The sequence below is a fragment of the Oncorhynchus tshawytscha genome, linkage group LG04 (genome assembly GCF_018296145.1).
Source record: "Oncorhynchus tshawytscha isolate Ot180627B linkage group LG04, Otsh_v2.0, whole genome shotgun sequence".
NCBI lineage: Eukaryota > Metazoa > Chordata > Actinopteri > Salmoniformes > Salmonidae > Oncorhynchus > Oncorhynchus tshawytscha.
The window spans coordinates 41,978,335-41,997,320 of record NC_056432.1 but is presented as its reverse complement, the minus strand read 5'-3'; the positions used below and the strand labels follow the sequence as shown (position 1 = coordinate 41,997,320).

The window sequence follows — 18,986 nt, the reverse complement described above, 5'->3', positions numbered from 1 at the left end:
TTCCCACCGAGCATGCTCAATAGCTTAGTCAACTGCTTTTGATAAACGCTCTTGGTTTTCTGTTTTTTTTACGAAGATGGTTTAAGTTAAATATGGATTTACTGAGAGTATCGTGTAATTCCATGCCTGTTTCAAGATTATATTTTTGAACGAGTAGATATGGAAAAGTTGGCTGGGGGTTGAACAATACAACCCTGAAGTGGCCAGTCAGTATATTCCCCGTGGCCAGACTGGCTGTCCCTGTATGACTCACCGCAAAGTGTGCTCCAGTGCATGCCTTAATGTCCTCTAGAGTGAGTCCCTCCCACACCTCGATCAGTGTCAGACCTTTAGTTTTGTCCACATCAAACACAGCCTGGGAGCGAGTGAGAAGGGGAGAGACAGAGACAGAGAGAGAGAGAGAGAGAGAGAGAGATGGATTTAATAAAACAACATCTGAAATGTTGGGTGGAGGCCTAGAGGGTTAGACCTGTACCTGTTGTGTTCTCTGACAGATGCAGTTTACTTCAAACAAAACTCAAAGTCCGGTAAATGCACCCTGGAGATTCCTGCATTTCAGCTCAGAGTCTGTACTTGTTTTAATCGTCAGAAAATGATTGAAATGAAATGTTACTATTCTCACATCAACAAAAACATGGTAAGAAAGCACTAGCTGTATGAGCGAAGCCATCTGAAACAATAGGAATACCTTCATCTCCCAGCCGGACCACAGACACTAAAATCTACACGGGTCCCACTGTCTGACTTTTCTCTGTGTTTACAAGGCCAGACTGACAGTTTGGTCTGAACCCGAGACTCACCCTAGCCACATTCTGTCAGGACACCAGAGGTGTTGTACAGGTCTCTCCTGCCCTTTTGGACTGGCCTCCCAATGACTCTGGCAGCGTCTCAAATCACACCCTATTTGTGACAGCACTTCTTTGGACCAAAAGCTCCATTTGGGATAAATCTTGTTGTTGTAAGATATGGGCTTTGTCTCAACAACACTCTTAAAGATTCCTATCCTCTTCTCGTTTCTTTCTTTCAACACCACTGACTGATATAATTTTACTGTATCGCTGCCACCTGGCATGTCCTACTACGCCAGCGATGGAGAAAAGGACACAGTTGGTTAAAAATGATTGAGACACTGCCGGAGACACTGCCATGGGCCCGTTAAGATATATATTTTTTAAATGATTTTTGTGCAATTTCTCTGTTGCCATAGTAATCTACAATGAGCATTTGGCTGCTCAGTGGGCAATCGGCCGGCACCCCTACCAACATGGGCCGGCCCAGCTTTCTGATTGGCTGAGCGGAGGTCGCTCAAATTCACATTGAAAGTAAAATGCTCAGAGAGACCCACCCTGACTCTCTATCGTTAAATCAGCCAAGAGAGCACTTTCTAAATTGTCACCTCACTCAAAACATCCTATTCGTTGGATGGCTAAATTGAATTGGTCAAACAGTAAAGTGCATTGTCCTCATGATTCCTGTAATGAAAGTGTCTGTTTTGCTCCTGTATCTGTTTGGTTGGGGCCTGCTGCTGTGACGAGTGAGCCACTCTCCCCTCCCCCCATGCGCTCAAGAGGTCAATGCAGTCTGATCACGCACCATTTCAAAATTGCAATTGTAGGGGAAAACATCGTTCTGGAAGCTTCGTCCCAGTGTCTCTGTTGAAGATGAGTGTCTTAGCTTTCTGTAGGTGTCATTTATATTTCTCAACTCTCAATACTCAGCTCAATAACAACTATTTTACAACCAAGATATTTGAGATGGCTTTGAAATTGGGAGCAGCACGACCATTGCGAAGGCATAGGCCGATAGGTAGCCTACAACTGCAAAACATCTTTAGGACATCACATTTACTGTTGGATGAATACATGGCTACAAGCAGTGAGCATTATATTAATAGTTAGCAATCTAGTTCATGTGTTTTGAGTTTCCACTTCCTCAGGTGTTAATCCACAAATTAATTAGCCTCTGAAATTAGTGGACATAAATATATATGTAATTCATCTCTATTTTTACAGTAAAACATAGCAATTATGGTCTTATTGTCAACCCAAACACATATGACAGGCACTGATTTGCATTATAAACTGGGTGGTTTGAGCCCTGAATTCGGATTGGCTGAAAGCCATCTTATATCAGAAAATAGTTTTACTGGTCTAATTACATTGGTAACCAGTTTATAATAGCAATAAGGCTCCTCGGGGGTTTGTGATATATGGTCAATATACCACAGCTAAGGGCTGTGTCCAGGCACTCCGCTTTGCGTCGTCCATGGGAAAAACCCTTAGCCGTGGTATACTGGCCATACACCACACCTCCTCAGGCCTTTTTGCTTAAATATAGCTTTCATAAACATGGCTTAAAAGACGCACTCTGGGATCTTAAACACAACACATTTGTAACATATTGCACAAATTGGATTTGTAACATCACACGAATTGCGAAATTCGTATCACAAAATGGATGACGTAGCGCACAAAAAATGTAAGAGTTGACGGTGTGCACAGTGATGTGGGCTGGGGTGGATAAAATGCCAAGGCCGAATTCTTGTTCCAGTCTGCCACTGGTATGTAGGGCCGGCCCAGCCCATGACATGACTCTTAAGACACTGTATGCAAGGATTATTTTGTTTTTAGGAATGCTGAATTATCTGTGTTGCTCTCAACAACCCCCAGTCTGTCATACCTCTGCGAAGCATTGGCGCTGTTGTGATTTGATTGGAAGTTCACTTTTAGTGTCTCTGCCATTGATCAACAACTCATATTTTGAATACAAACAGGTCATAGGGTTAAAAAAGGGTCTTAGATTCACTGTCTCTTTTTGTTCCGGTCCTGCTTTGGCGAGGCACCTACATGGACTTCTTGGGGCATGGTCTTCTAGGCCACGACTTCACCCTCTCTCCCTCCCTCTCTGATCATGACTAGATTATGAATACTGCCGTTTAGCTCATGGAGTCCGATAATATGCATTCTAATAGACTTTGTTTGGCATACTCTTATTATGTGTCGCAGGTCTAAGAATATATAAAAAAAAACATTACCCAGCAACACTCTCGGGAAAGCTGTCAGAACCTACAGCTCATTAGTAGGATGGGAGTGACAGGGAGATGCAGGAGGATGGATATGAGAGAGAGAGAGAGAGAGAGAGAGAGAGAGAGAGAGAGAGAGAGAGAAATAATGTGGGAAAGGAAGAGTGTGGGAAAGGAAGGGGAAAACTTGGAAAGACAATTAGAGTAAGGGTGGAGAGCATAGGGAGGGAGGCAGAGACTTGTCTTGGACTGTCTGTGATGTTAGTGACTGGACCACAGCACTGGACAATAGCATAAAGCCATCATCACACTGTACTATGGATTAGCGTCTTCTAAACTGAGGCAAGTTCTGTTATTCACTAAGCCTGTGAAATTAGCTGGTCTTCTCATCATAATTATCCCTAGTCTGATCTTATCAGTCTGATGACTCCTTCTGTACAGACTCCCATTCCTCATTTACCCCATCTCCCTCGCTCTCCTACTCTCTCCTGCCATCCCTTCCCTCTCTCCCACAATCTTTCTTTCCACTTTTTCATTTCCTAATGTTTCCTCTTTAACTTACACTCTCTTTTCCCTCTCTGCCTTTTCCGATAACTGCAGGCTTTTGCACCATCCCACCTATAATGCAACTGATTCAGCTCATCAACAAAACCTTGTTGCGTCTAACGTGTGTTAGAGCCTTTTTCACAATTGTGTTCTCCTGGAACAGGGTTAAATAACAGTTTTAACAGAAGTAGACATAGAAAGTGGGGAATAACCAGAGAACATTAAGTACAACTCTGGGAATAGACTGCCAGAGGTAGCAGTTTGCTGCTGCAATTACTCTGAACCAGGGGAATGTCTGTTTCCACTGTGAATAAATAGGTAATTATTTTGGGCTGATTTCCATTTCAGAGGGGAACGCTGTTTCATGATTTACTGTTTACCAAACCAAGCACGTTCCGCAGGGTTACTGTGAGGAGCGCTGCCATCTAGCTAACACACATTGGCAGGCTGCTGTGAAGAGTCCTCATATGAGAGGGGCACAGAGGATCATGTGGCTACCTGATCCACCCAGAGGACAGAGAGGGGGAAGGAAGGAAATAGGGAATAGTAACAAGAGAGGATACCAGGAAGAGAGGGAAAGGTAGAGAAGAGAGTGGTGGGGGTGAGGGGAGAGAGAGAGAGAGAGAGAGAGAGAGAGAAAAGAGAGAGAAGAGGAGCAAGTTAATGAGAAGAGACAGATGGGAGGAAAGAAAACAAGGATAAAACAGAGGAGGGCACAAAGGAACGGGAGGAAAGGATGGGGATAGAAGAGGGGGTAGAGCAGAAAAAGAGGGATAAAAAAAGGGGGAGAGGGAGGTGGTGATGACGGTGGTGGGTAGGGGACGCTTTAACCTTTATAAATGTTGGGAAGCATCTTGCGCAAATCCCTCTAAAACGCACCCAGGCAAAAATGTACGGGTGGAAAAAAAGAGAAGCACACACTGTTTCTCCAACTGGTCACAATTCTACAGCCGTCTTTAGAGAAAGCGAGAGAGCGAGAGAAAGAGAGCGAGCGGGAGAGGCAGACAGACAGAAAGGAAGAGATTGAGAAAAGGAAAGATACTGGCGCGATAGGACGCCGAGAGAAACACGGCTACATGGCACACCAGGCTCCCGCATCGATCTGCCTCTCTACACCTGGCACAAACCCAAACTATCCCCTATAATACTGAATAGACACACACACACCACACACACACACACATGCGCGCACAATCAATGATCCTGTGCAGGCCTCCATTACACCTCTGTGCCCCCTGTGTAGAAGCCAGCTGAGCTGCTAATGGAGCCAACGATGACTGCTGAAGCCTTTTGTCCTGCTGAGCACAGTAGACAGCAACAAGCATTACCCAGGGTCACAGGATGTCTGCTCTGGTGTGCTCAGATAGGTTAGAGTACAGATTATAGGGCACATTAAGCCATAGAGCCCATCAGATTAAACTAAATACGGCACAAAAAGCATTGTCAATATTTTAACACTTACAGTACCTTCAGAGAGTATTCACAACCCTTTGCTTTTTCCACATTTTGATGTGTTATGCAGTAGGATTCAAATGGATTTATTTGGCTTTTTTTTGTCAACGATCAACACAAAATACTCCTAATGTCAAAATGGAAAACTAACATTTGTAAAAATATATATATATAAAAAAAAACTATATGAAAAATAAAACACTAATATATCTTGATTGGATGAGTAATCAACACCCTGAGTCAGAATTAGAATCACCTTTGGCAGTGATTACAGCTGAGTCTTTCTGGGTAAGTCTCTAAGAGTTTTGCACACCTGGAGTGTACAATATTTGCACATTATTATTTTTTAAATTCTTCAAGCTCTGTCAAGTTGGTTGTTGATCATTGCTAAACAAAGTCTTGCCATAGATTTTCAAGCCAATTTAAGTCAAAACTGTAACTAGGCCACTCAGGAACATTCAATGTGGTCTTGGTAAGCATATTTGGCCTTGTGTTTGAGGTTATTGTCCTGCTGAAATGTGAATGTCTCCCAGTGCCTAGTGGAAAGCCGACGGAACAAGGTTTTCCTCTAGGATTTTGCCTGTGCTTAGATCTATTCCGTTTCTTTTTATCATAAAAAACTTCCTAGTCCTTGACGATGACAAGTATAATGCATAACATGATGTAGCCACCACCATGCTTAAAAATATGAAGAGTGGTACACTCAGTGATGTGTTGTGTTGGATTTGCCCCAAACATAACACTTTGTATTCAGTTCATTTCTTTGCCACATCTTTGCCATTTTACTTTTGTGCCTTATTGGAAACAGGATGCATGTTTTGGAACATTTTTATTCTGTACAGACATCCTTCTATTCACTCTGTCATTTAGGTTAGTATTGTGGAGTCATTACAATGTTGTTGATCCATCCTCAGTCTTCTCCAATCATAGCCATTAAGATGTAACTGTTTTAAAGTCACAATTGGTCGCATGCTGAAATCCCTAAGCGGTTTCTTTCCTCTCTGGCAACTGAGTTAGGAAGGACGCCTGTATATTTGTAGTTACTGGGTGTAATTCATACACCATCCAAAGTGTAACTAATAACTTCACAATACCACCAATAGCTTCCCTTCTTTGTGAGGCATTGGAAAACCTCCCTGGTCTTTGTGGTTGAATCTGTGTTTGAAATTCACTGATCGACTGAAGGACCTTACAGGAAATTGTATGTGTGGGGTAGAAAGATGAGGTAGTCATTAAAAAATCATGGTAAACACTATTATTGCACACAGAGTTTTTTTATTTTAAAAATTTTATTTCAGCTTTATTTAACCAGGTAGGCTAGTTGAGAACAAGTTCTCATTTTCAACTGCGACCTGGCCAAGATAAAGCATAGCAGTGTTAACAGACAACAACACAGAGTTACACATGGAGTAAACAATGAACAAGTCAATAACACAGTAGGAAAAAAAAGAGTCTATACATTGTGTGCAAAAGGCATGAGGAGGTAGGCGAATAATTACAATTTTGCAGATTAACACGAGTGATAAATGATCAGATGGTCGTGTACAGGTAGAGATATTGGTGTGCAAAAGATCAGAAAAGTAAATAAATATAAACAGTATGGGGAAGAGGTAAGTAAAATTGGGTGGGCTATTTACCGATAGACTATGTACAGCTGCAGCGATCGGTTAGCTGCTCAGATAGCAGATGTTTGAAGTTGGTGAGGGAGATAAATGTCCATGTGACTTGTTAAGCAACTGTATACTTCTCAATGTATTTAGGCTTGCCATAACAAAGGGGTTAAATAAAATGGGACTAATACAAAAATGTGCCTGCTTGCTACAGTATGCGATATTCAGATCGAAACATCTACCAGTAAGGCTCTGGGCTAAATTCTGACTGATACGCTTACCTGCTGCTAAACTGTGAAATTGTATTACAGGAATTGTGCTATGTAACCCTGTAGGGGATGAATAGACACGCAGAACAGGCGCAGAACAGCTGGTAAACATGAGCAGGAACAGCAAATGTATTGAGCCATCTGTCAGAACACTGGAATCACAACACATGTACAGCATACAGCCCCATGCTGCACACATACAACACTACAGTAATAATGGCTCAGGCTTTGGAAAACATTGTAAGAATGTTAGGCATCCTCCATGTATCTCATTTAGAACAATCACGGTACGATAGCCTCAGAGTTGAACATTTTATAATCCTACCATAAAAAAAGAACTGTGGCTTCTCAAACAGTACTTCCTTTGAGTTACTTTTTTACTAAAGTCAAATGTACAGAGAACAAAAATATAAATGCCGATAGGCAACAATTTCAAAGATTTTACTGAGTTCCAGTTTATATACGGAAATCATTTTTAATTTTGTTTGTTGTTTTTTTACCCCGCTTTCTCCAGAATTTCGTGGTATCCAATCGGTAGTTATAGTCGTCTCATCGCTGCAACTCCCATACGGACTCGGGGGAGGCGAAGGTGGAGAGCCATGTGGCCTCCGAAACACAACCCAACCAAGCCGCACTGCTTCTTGACACAATGCCCACTTAACCCCGGAAGCCAGCCGCACAAATGTGTCGGAGGAAACACCGTGCACCTGGCGACCGTGTCAGCGTGCACTGCGCCCAGCCCGCCACAGGAGTCGCTAGTGCGCGATGGGACAAGGACATCCCTGCCGGCCAAACCCTCCCCTAACCTAGACGACGCTGGGCCAATTGTACGCCGCCACATGGGGCGACAGAGCCTGGGCTCGAACCCAGAATCTCTAGTGGCACAGCTAGCACTGTGATGCAGTACCTTAGACACTCGGAAGGCAAGTTGCTGGATATTGGCGAGAACTGGAACACACTGTCGTACACGTTGATCCAGAGCATCCCAAACAGTCTCAATGGGTGACATGTCTGGTGAGTATGCAGGCCATGAAATAATTGGGACATTTTCAGCTTCCAGGAATTGTGTACAGATCCTTGCGACATGGGGCAGTGCATTTTAATGCTGAAACATTAAAAGGTGATGGCGGCGGATGAATGACACCACAATGGGTGTCTCTTCACGGTATCCCTGTGCTTTCAAATTGTCATCGATAAAATGCAATTATGTTTGTTGTCCCTTGCTTATGCTGCCCTTACCATAACCCCAACGCCACCATGGGGCACTCTGTTCACAACGTTGACAGTCAGAAAACCGCTCGCCCACACTGTCTGCCATCTGCCCAGTACAGTTGAAACTGGGATTCATTATTGAAGAGCACACTTCTCCAGCGTGCCAGCGGCCATCGAAGGTGAGCATTTGCCCATTGAAGTTGGTTATGAAAACGAACTGCAGTCGGGTCAAGACCCAGGAGCGGACGACAAGCACGCAGATGAGCTTCACTAAGACAGTTTGACAGTTTGTGCAGAAATTCTTCAGCTGTGCAAACCCACAGTTTCATCAGCTGTCCAGGCGGCTGGTCTCAGACGATCCTGCCGATGAAGAAGCCGGATGTGGGGGTCCTGGGTTGGGCTGTAGCGATCATGAAATGTTGTCAGCTGGTGATTGTCAAACAAATAACTGCCGGTCTCACGGTAATTGACCATTAATTCAAATAAACACTTCTAGCCGTCAAGCCACTGATGCAGACCTTTGGAACATCTACATTTTAAAAAGTTTAATAAATCTATTTAATATAGCCTACACCATCACAACAAATCCATTATTTATTTTAGACAGGTCTAAAGAAATATGAAGAAAATGTAGTCTATTTAAGAAGAACAGAATAGCATACTCTTGAGTTGTCCTTATGTTAGGCCCTGATATTGCTATACCATATAGCTGTGGGCTACACTAGTTCATTTAGCAGACAAGATGTGCTTAGAATTCCGTGACATTATTTTATAGTGTGAAGAATACAATTGAATATAGCTGAATAAAATAGAAAGGGATGTTTTCTCAAAACGATTTCTGAGGTAGTGCGCATATGCTGTGTTGAGCAGTTAACAAAGAAACAGGTCCTCCTATATGCTTAATTTAGAGTTATTTATGCAACTTTAGATGTGATACAAACATTGGGCTATATGTTTTGATTCGTAATACATTCTAAGGCTGCATGATGTGTCTAGGATTGATTTGAAAAGTTGCATGAAAGGCATGAGCTCGGCGTTGTTTCTTGCACAGGCTGCACACACTTCATCAATCTCTCATTCACAATTTGACAAGCACTTGATAATGCCTCAAATTTCAAGACGGCATTCCCCTAACGTGGCTGTAATGCCCCCTAAAAAAAAATCCCTCCTCCCGGCTGCGTATTCTGAAGCACCTCTCACTTACATGGCTCTCTCAGATATCTCAATTCTTATTAGCAAATGCCCATCACGTGATCGTGTTCTCGTCACAGGCATCGATCTCTGCTCCAAAGTAGGCTACAAGTGAAGACCGGCACATCCGAGACACAACTGCAGGGCGTCCTTCTTATCGAATTCTGAGGTGCATATTGAAGATGTTAGAAGAACTGTCGACATTTACTTTTCATCAGCCAACAAGATGAGTAATCCTAATGAACAGCAATACCTTATCAAAACATATAGGCCTATGGGCTAGGCTAAGTTGTTTTCATGCAGGCCAGGTAGGCTACACTCTTGTAATGCGAAGCAATGTGCTTAATATTCGTACAGTTGATAAATAAATATCGTAGGCCAAGCCAATATAAAGCTGACGGGATCCTCCTCTTTTTAGCAAGTTAGCAAGTTTGGTGGGCTACTAATGACCATCAGCAGCATCAGAGCTTGGAGAAGCCTAGTTACCATGACTAAATGGTCACATGGAATCTGACTGTGGTCATAACTTGTGGCTGACGGTGTTGTGGTGATATGGTCACTGTAACAGCCCTCGGCCGGCGTGGTAATACGTGGTCTGCGGTTGTCAGGCCGGTTGGACGTACTGCCAAATTCTCTAAAACGGCATTGGAGGCGGCTTATGGTAAATAAATTAACATTAAATTCTCTGGAAACAAATCACATTTTCAAATCAAATTTAATTTGTCACATGCGCCGAATACAACACGTGTAGACCTTACAGTGAAAAGCTTAATTACGAGCCCCTAACCAATAGTGCAGTTTCCAAACATACCGATAAGAATGAGATAAAAGTAACAAGTAATTAAAGAGCAGCAGTAAAAAAAATAACAATCTATACAATCTATGCCGGTACAGAGTCAATGTGTGGGGGCACTGGTTAGTTGAGGTAGTATGTACATGTAGGTAGAGTTAATTAAAGTGACTATGCATAGATGACAACATAGAGTGGCAGTGATGTGGTGAGGGGGCAATGCAAATAGTTTGGGTAGCCATTTGACTAGATGTTCAGAAGTCTTATGGTTTGGGGGTAGAAGCTGTTAAGAAGCCACTTGGACCTAGACTTGGCGTTCCGGTACCGCTTGCTGTGTGGTAGCAGAGAGAACAGTCTGTGACTAGGGTGGCTGGAGTCTTTGACAATTTTTAGGGCCTTCCTCTGACACCGCCTGGTATAGAGGTCCTGGATGGCAGGAAGCTTGGCCCCAGTGATGTACTGGGCCGTTTGCACTACCCTCTGTAGTGCCTTGCGGTCGGAGGCTGAGCAGTTGCCATACCAGGCAGTGATGCAACCAGGATGCTCTCGATGGTGCAGCTGTAGAACCTTTTGAGGATCATGCCAAATCTTTTCAGTTTCCTGAGGGGGAATAGGTTCTGTCGTGCCCTCTTCACAACTGTCATGGTGTGCTTGGACCATGTTAGTTTGTTGGTGATGTGGACACCAAGGAACTTGAAGTGCTCAACCTACTCCACTGCAGCCCCATTGAGGGGGTGTGCTTGGTCCTCTTTTTCCTGTAGTCCACAATCATCTCTTTTGTCTTGATCACGTTGAGGGAGTGGTTGTTGTCCTGGAACCACACGGCCAGGTCTCTGACCTCCTCCCTCAAGGCTGTCTCGTTGTTGTCGGTGATCAGGCCTACCACTGTTGTGTCATCTGCAAATTTAATGATGGTGTTGGAGTCGTGCCTGACTGTGCAGTCATGAGTGAACAGGGAGTACAGGAGGGGGCTGAGCACGCAACCCTGAGGGGCCCCTGTGTTGAGGATCAGCGTGGTGGATGGGTTGTTACCTACCCTTACCACCTGGGGGCGGACCATCAGGAAGTCCAGGATCCAGTTGCAGAGGGAGGTGTTTAGTCCCTGGGTCCTTAGCTTATTGATGAGCTTTGAGGGCACTATGGTGTTGAATGCTGAGCTGTAGTCAATGAATAGCATTCTCACATAGGTGTTTATTTCGTCCAGGTGGGAAAGGGTAGATTGCAATAGAGATCGCATCATCTGTGTATCTGTTTTGGCGGTGTGCAAATTGGAGTGGGTCTAGGGTTTCTGGGATGATGGTGTTGATGTGAGCCATGACCAGCCTTTCAAAGCACTTCATGGCTACAGACATGAGTGTTACGGGATGGGAGTCATTTAGGCAGGTTACCTTAGTGTTCTTGGGCACAGGTACTATGGTGATCTGCTTGAAACATGTTGGTATAACAGACTCGGACATGGAGAGGTTGGAAATGTCAGTGAAGACACTTCAAATCAAATCAAATTTATTTGTCACATACACATGGTTAGCAGATGTTAATGCGAGTGTAGCGAAATGCTTGTGCTTCTAGTTCCGACAATGCAGTAATAACCAACAAGTAATCTAACTAACAATTCCAAAACTACTGTCTTATACACACAAGTGTAAGGGGATAAAGAATATAAAGATATATGAATGAGTGATGGTACAGAGTGGCATAGGCAAGATACAGTAGATGGTATCGAGTACAGTATATACATATGAGATGAGTATGTAAACAAAGTGGCATAGTTAAAGTGGCTAGTGATACATGTATTACATAAAGATACAGTAGATGATATAGAGTACAGTGTATACGTATACATATGAGATGAATAATGTAGGGTATGTAAACATTATATGATGTAGCATTGTTTAAAGTGGCTAGTGATATATTTTACATAATTTCCCATCAATTCCCATTATTAAAGTGGCTGGAGTCAGTGTGTTGGCAGCAGCCACTCAATGTTAGTGGTGGCTGTATAAACACTCTGATGGCCTTGAGTTAGCAGCTGTTTTTCAGTCTCTCGGTCCCAGCTTTGATGCACCTGTACTGACCTCGCCTTCTGGATGATAGCGGGGTGAACAGGCAGTGGCTCGGGTGGTTGTTGTCCTTGATGATCATTATGGCCTTCCTGTAACATCGGGTGGTGTAGGTGTCCTGGAGGGCAGGTAGTTTGCCCCCGGTGATGCGTTGTGCAGACCTCACTACCCTCTGGAGAGCCTTACGGTTGTGGACGGAGCAGTTGCCGTACCAGGCGGTGATACAGCCCGCCAGGATGCTCTCGATTGTGCATCTGTAGAAGTTTGTGAGTGCTTTTGGTGACAAGCCGAATTTCTTCAGCCTCCTGAGGTTGAAGAGGCGCTGCTGCGCCTTCTTCACGATGCTCTCTGTGTGGGTGGACCAATTCAGTTTGTCTGTGATGTGTATGCCGAGGAACTTAAAACTTGCTACCCTCTCCACTACTGTTCCATCGATGTGGATAGGGGGGTGTTCCCTCTGCTGTTTCCTGAAGTCCACAATCATCTCCTTAGTTTTGTTGACGTTGAGTGTGAGGTTATTTTCCTGACACCACACTCCGAGGGCCCTCACCTCCTCCCTGTAGGCCGTCTCGTCGTTGTTGGTAATCAGGCCTACCACTGTTGTGTCGTCCTCAAACTTGATGATTGAGTTGGAGGCGTGCGTGGCCACGCAGTCGTGGGTGAACAGGGAGTAACAGGAGAGGGCTCAGAACGCACGCTTGTGGGGCCCCAGTGTTGAGGATCAGCGGGGTGGAGATGTTGTTGCCTACCCTCACCACCTGGGGGCGGCCCGTCAGGAAGTCCAGTACCCAGTTGCACAGGGCGGGGTCGAGACCCAGGGTCTCGAGCTTGATGACGAGCTTGGAGGGTACTATGGTGTTAAATGCCGAGCTGTAGTCGATGAACAGCATTCTCACATAGGTATTCCTCTTGTCCAGATGGGTTAGGGCAGTGTGCAGTGTGGTTGAGATTGCATCGTCTGTGGACCTATTTGGGTCTAGGGTGTCAGGTAGGGTGGAGGTGATATGGTCCTTGACTAGTCTCTCAAAGCACTTCATGATGACGGAAGTGAGTGCTACGGGGCGGTAGTCGTTTAGCTCAGTTACCTTAGCTTTCTTGGGAACAGGAACAATGGTGGCCCTCTTGAAGCATGTGGGAACAGCAGGCTGGGATAGGGATTGATTGAATATGTCCGTAAACACACCAGCCAGCTGGTCTGCGCATGCTCTGAGGGCGTGGCTGGGGATGCCGTCTGGGCCTGCAGCCCTGCGAGGGTTAACACGTTTAAATGTTTTACTCACCTCGGCTGCAGTGAAGGAGAGGCTGCATGTTTTGGTTGCAGGCCGTGTCAGTGGCACTGTATTGTCCTCAAAGCGGGCAAAAAAGTTATTTAGTCTGCCTGGGAGCAAGACATCCTGGTCCGTGACGGGGCTGGTTTTCATTTTGTAATCCGTGATTGACTGTAGACCCTGCCACATACCTCTTGTGTCTGAGCCGTTGAATTGAGATTCTACTTTGTCTCTATACTGACGCTTAGCTTGTTTGATTGCCTTGCGGAGGGAATAGCTACACTGTTTGTATTCGGTCATATTTCCGGTCACCTTGCCCTGATTAAAAGCAGTGGTTCGCGCTTTCAGTTTCACACGAATGCTGCCATCAATCCACGGTTTCTGGTTTGGGAATGTTTTAATCGTTGCTATGGGAACAACATCTTCAACGCACGTTCTAATGAACTCGCACACCGAATCAGCGTATTCGTCAATGTTGTTGTCTGACGCAATACGAAACATATTCCAGTCCACGTGATGGAAGCACTCTTGGAGTGTGGAATCAGATTGGTCGGACCAGCGTTGAACAGACCTCAGCGTGGGAGCTTCTTGTTTTAGTTTCTGTCTGTAGGCAGGGATCAACAAAATGGAGTCGTGGTCAGCTTTTGCGAAAGGAGGGCGGGGCAGGGCCTTATATGTGTCGCGGAAGTTAGAATAGCAGTGATCCAAGGTTTTGCCAGCCCATGCTTTTGTGACCACACCACGTCTCGTTAGCCATAAGGCATACGCCCCCGCCCCTCTTCTTACCAGAAAGATGTTTGTTTCTGTCGGCGCGATGCGTGGAGAAACCAGCTGGCTGCACCGACTCCGATAGCTTCTCTCCAGTGAGCCATGTCTCCGCGAAGCAAAGAACGTTACAGTTTCTGATGTCCCTCTGGAATGCTACCCTTGCTCAGATTTCATCAACCTTGTTGTCAAGAGACTGGACATTGGCGAGAAGTATACTGGGGAGTGGTGAACGATGTGCCCGTCTCCGGAGTCTGACCAGAAGACCGCTACGTTTCCCTCTTTTACGAAGTCGTTTTTTTGGGTCGCCGGCTGGGATCCATTCCGCTGTCCTGGGTGAAAGGCAGAACACAGGATCCGCTTCGCGAAAGTCATATTCTTGGTCATACTGATGGTGAGTTGACGCTGCTCTTATATTCAGTAGTTCTTCTCGACTGTATGTAATGAAACCTAAGATGACCTGGGGTACTAATGTAAGAAATAACACATAAAAAAAACAAAAAACTGCATAGTTTCCTAAGAACGCGAAGCGAGGCGGCCATCTCTGTCGGCGCCGGAAGTACACTTGCTAGTTGGTCCTTCTGGCCCTGCGGCCTTGTGAATGTTGACCTGTCTAAAAGGTCTTACTCACATTGGCTGAGGAGAGTGTGATCACAGTCTTCCGTACAGCTGGTGCTATCATGCATGTTTCAGTGTTATTTGCCTCGAAGCGAGCATAGAAGTAGTTTAGCTCATCTGGCAGACTCGTGTCACTAGGAAGCTCTCGGCTGTGATTCCCTTTGTAGTCTGTAATGGTTTGCAGGCCCTGCCACATCCAACGAGCATCAGAGCTGGTGTAGTACGACTCGATCTTAGTCCTGCATTGACACTTTGCCTGTTTGATCGTTCATCGGAGGGCATAGCGGGATTTCTTATAAGCTTCCGGGTTAGAGTCCCACTCCTTGAAAGTGGTAGCTCTACCCTTTAGCTCAGTGCGGATGCTGCCTGTAATCCATGGCTTCTGGTTGGGGTTGGACGATGTTATCGATGCACTTATTGATGAAGTAAATGACAGATGTGGTGTACTCCTCAATGCCATTGGAGGAATCCCGGAACATATTCCAGTCTGTGCTAGCAAAACAGTCCTGTAGTTTAGCATCTGCTTCATCTGACCACTTTTTTATTCATCTAGTTACTGGTGCTTCCTGCTTAAATTTTTGCTTGTAAGCAGGAATCAGGAGGTTGGAATTATGGGCAGATCTGCCAAAATGGAGGGTGAGGGAGAGCTTTGTATGCATCTCTGTGTGTGGAGTATAGGTGGTCCAGAGTTATTCTCCCTCTGGTTGCACATTTAACATGCTGATAGAAATTTGGTAAAACTGATTTAAGTTTCCCTGCATTAAAGTCCCCGGCTACTAGGAGCTCGTCCCCTGGGTGAGCGTTTTCTTGTTTGCATAGGGCGGAATACAGCTCATTCAATGCTATCTTAGTGCCAGCCTCTGACTGTGGTGGTATGTAAACTGCTACAAAGAATACAGATGAAAACTCTCTTGGTAGCTAGTGTGGTCTACAGATTATCATGAGAAACTCTACCTCAGGCGAGGAATAGCTCGAGACTTCCTTAGATATCGTGCACCAGCTGTTGTTTACAAAAATACATAGACCGCCGCCCCTTGTCTTACCAGATGCCTCTGTTTTATCCTGCCGGTACATCGTATAATCAGCCAGCTGTATGTTGATATTGTCGTCATTCAGCCACTACTCCGTGAAGCATACGATTTTACCATTTTTAATCTCCCGTTGGTAGTTTCATCTTCCCAGTAACTCGCCCAATTTGATTGTCCAAAGATAGCATGTTTGCTAGCAGAATTGAAGGTAGTGGGGGTTTATTCGATCGCTGTAGCTGTAGCTGCTGTAGCTCGGCCACCTTCCACTGCATATGCGGAAGGCAGACATAAGCGGTGCGGATGGATTGAGACGAAGCCCATGCAATATATCTCTAGCTTAAACTGATGGATTTTGATGGGGATTTTTGTTATTATGTTACTTTGAATGACGCACGTTTTATTCATTTTGATTATTTCAAGAAATTATCAAAAGTTTGACAACTCTGTTTGTAAGCTTTTAAATCATGTCAATCTCAACTGTTTATCTTTTCCAGTGAAGACATGGATGTCTCATGGTATGGTGAGGTATGCAAAATAGGTCAACTTTGAGCACCTTTAGCTCTTGAATAATTTGTAATTCAGGTCCAAAAAAGTCACTTTCTGACCACTTCTACAATGGGCAAATATGTATGGAAGGTTTCGTTCCAATCAAAAGGGGTGCTGTCAAAGTGATTGAACAAAAACATTGTAAGAACATTAGACATCCTAGGGGTAACTTGTTTATACTGAAACAGTAATAATATATGTGCAGCTTTGCAAACGTTGTAAGAACGCTAGAGCTCATTGGGGGTTTGTGGTTTCCAGATGAAGCATTATTAGCGCTTAGGTGGGCCATGTGGTGGAGCTAGTAACATCATTAAAATACATCTTCATAAAAGACAGCCCTACGTTCTGGGATATCAAATCAATATTGAGCAATCTGCTGATTGGATTACGGTTAACCAAATAAATGTAATTTCCATCTCCCCAGGTCCCTCTGCAGCATCAAATATATATATCAGTCCCTGGTGTGTGTGTGTGTGTGTGTGTGTGTTTTTTTTTTTTTTTCTCACCTTTCTTTCTGTGTTCCAATGTCTATAATAAACTTACCAGGGAAATAGATTTGGTCTATTGTTCAGAATACTGAAACACAAGCCCAGTGGCTGCTAAAGCCAAGCAATTCTGTTTGTACTCTTTCAACCTTTTCCAATGCTGTAAACGTTCATGATTCTGTGAGCTGGAGAGGAGAGTGTCAGCTCTAGGCCTACAGAGGCAGTAATGTATTGTCACTGGAGCAAAGTGTTTCACATAAAGCCTGACATTATGACTCACATTCAGCTTAGGTATGATATAACCCAGGCGTCTGAATAGGCCGAGTTGGGCTCCAAAATACACAGATTCGTTTTGAAGAGTCACTTCAATCTTTCTGTGTGGGAGAGATTCAAATGAGGCATGTGTCGTGAGGAGCTTGATTTGTAAGCCAGTGAATTGAATCTAGACAACACAGATATGTGGGACACATTGGCAAACTGAAAAGAGGGAACAGAGACACACAGGGAAACACACAGAACTCAAACAGCCCTATGCACATCCACACATAGACACACAGGGGAACACACAGAACTCAAACAGCCCTATGCACATTCACACAGAGACACACAGGGAAACACACAGAACTCAAACAGCCCTATGCACATTCACACAGAGACACACAGGGGAACACACAGAACTCAAACAGCCCTACAGTATGCACTTTCACACAAACACACACCTTTTCAGTGATGATCCGATCCACACACTGTTTTCCTGTCAGTGGCAGGTTGCACGTGTCCAGAATCTTGTGTTTTCCTCCCTGACAAAGATAAAGGGAAAGAGAAAAGTGGAGAGAGAACAAGACAGAACAGTTTATGTCAAACAACCACCCAGTTTAACTGGCCACTACGGCTACACCCCTGCGTCTGTCCAACAAGAACTGTCGTAGTCTGTTTCTACTGTACCATACTTTTCACTATGACAGTTATCAGGGCTTTCGATATAATGTGTGGTAAGCGTCTTCACTGTCCACAGAAAAGCACCTGTGTGTGTGTGTGGAGGAAGGGCAGCTGGGCTCTCGTTATTCTCTGCCCTAGGGGTGTGTGATCCTGCTGACCCTCCCTTTCACCCCCTACACAAACACATGTTTGTTTTACTATCCTTGTGGGGACCAAACAATTGATTCCCATTCAAAATCCTGTTTTGTAACCCTAATTGTAACCCTAACCCTTAACCTAACCCCTAAGCCTAAAATAGCCTTTTTTCTTGTGGGGGCCGATGTCACGTCCCCACTTTTCTGAATTCTCCTTGTTTTTACTATCCTTGTGAGGAGACACACACACACAGGTTGATCATGATGAGCAGAGTGGGGGACCATGATAAATAAACAAGACCGGCGCAGCGGTCAACAGGTATCAGTAAACATCTCCATGTCCCTATTCACATCCACCTGCTCCGCCATCTGGACTGGGCTACAAGTACTCCCATTACAGTTGATAGGTCTGGAAAGCCACGGCCATAAATACTTCCATTACAGATCATCTATCAATTGTGACAGGTAGCCTAGCGGTTAAGAGAGTTGGTTCAGTAACCGAAAGGTCGCCGATTCAAATCCCCGAGCCGACTAGGTGAAAAAATAGTGTCTGCTAAATGACAAAATGTAAATCATAAGCCTGGACAAGTAGGGCTACAAATATTCCCATTACAGGGGCTTTTGGTTTGTGCATTTTACTGCCATGATCAGGTGGGTACTACAGTATGTATTGGTAATGGATGGGAGTATTAGTCCATATAAGCACCAAGCAGCCTATGAGGAGCTCTGGGACTATTAGAGGCATCACTGAATCATTAGTTCATCCATTACTGGAATCAGAAGCGCATCAACGGGACTGACTCATCACCCTCAGAGAGTGGAACAAGACATTATAGATGGAAGCTGCTGGAGGAATCCCCTTCATTAAACTCTGCTCTCTAAACCACTTTAGGAGGTTACATCACAGAATATATTTAGTAAAAAGGCAGCCAAGGAGAGCAGTATATGCATTAGCACATATCTGATGCGTAAAATATAGCTGATCTGGAGTCACACATAGACACATCTGGAACTGGGTGGCCTTGGATTGGCACGCACACACACACACACT

The 18,986-nt window shown here is 44.6% G+C and overlaps 1 protein-coding gene across 2 annotated transcripts in view; it reads right to left on the bottom strand.

The window, feature by feature from the left end:
* oxct1a (3-oxoacid CoA transferase 1a) overlaps positions 1 to 18,986 on the bottom strand; it is a 111,247-nt gene that overhangs the window by 921 nt on the left and 91,340 nt on the right. For both annotated transcript variants that reach the window (XM_024418160.2, XM_024418161.2), the window contains exons 15-16: positions 17,582 to 17,662; positions 254 to 355 (exon numbers count right to left, since the gene is read on the bottom strand). In XM_024418160.2, coding sequence (XP_024273928.1) covers positions 254 to 355; positions 17,582 to 17,662 — 183 coding nt within the window. The remainder of the gene's footprint in view (positions 1 to 253; positions 356 to 17,581; positions 17,663 to 18,986) is intronic.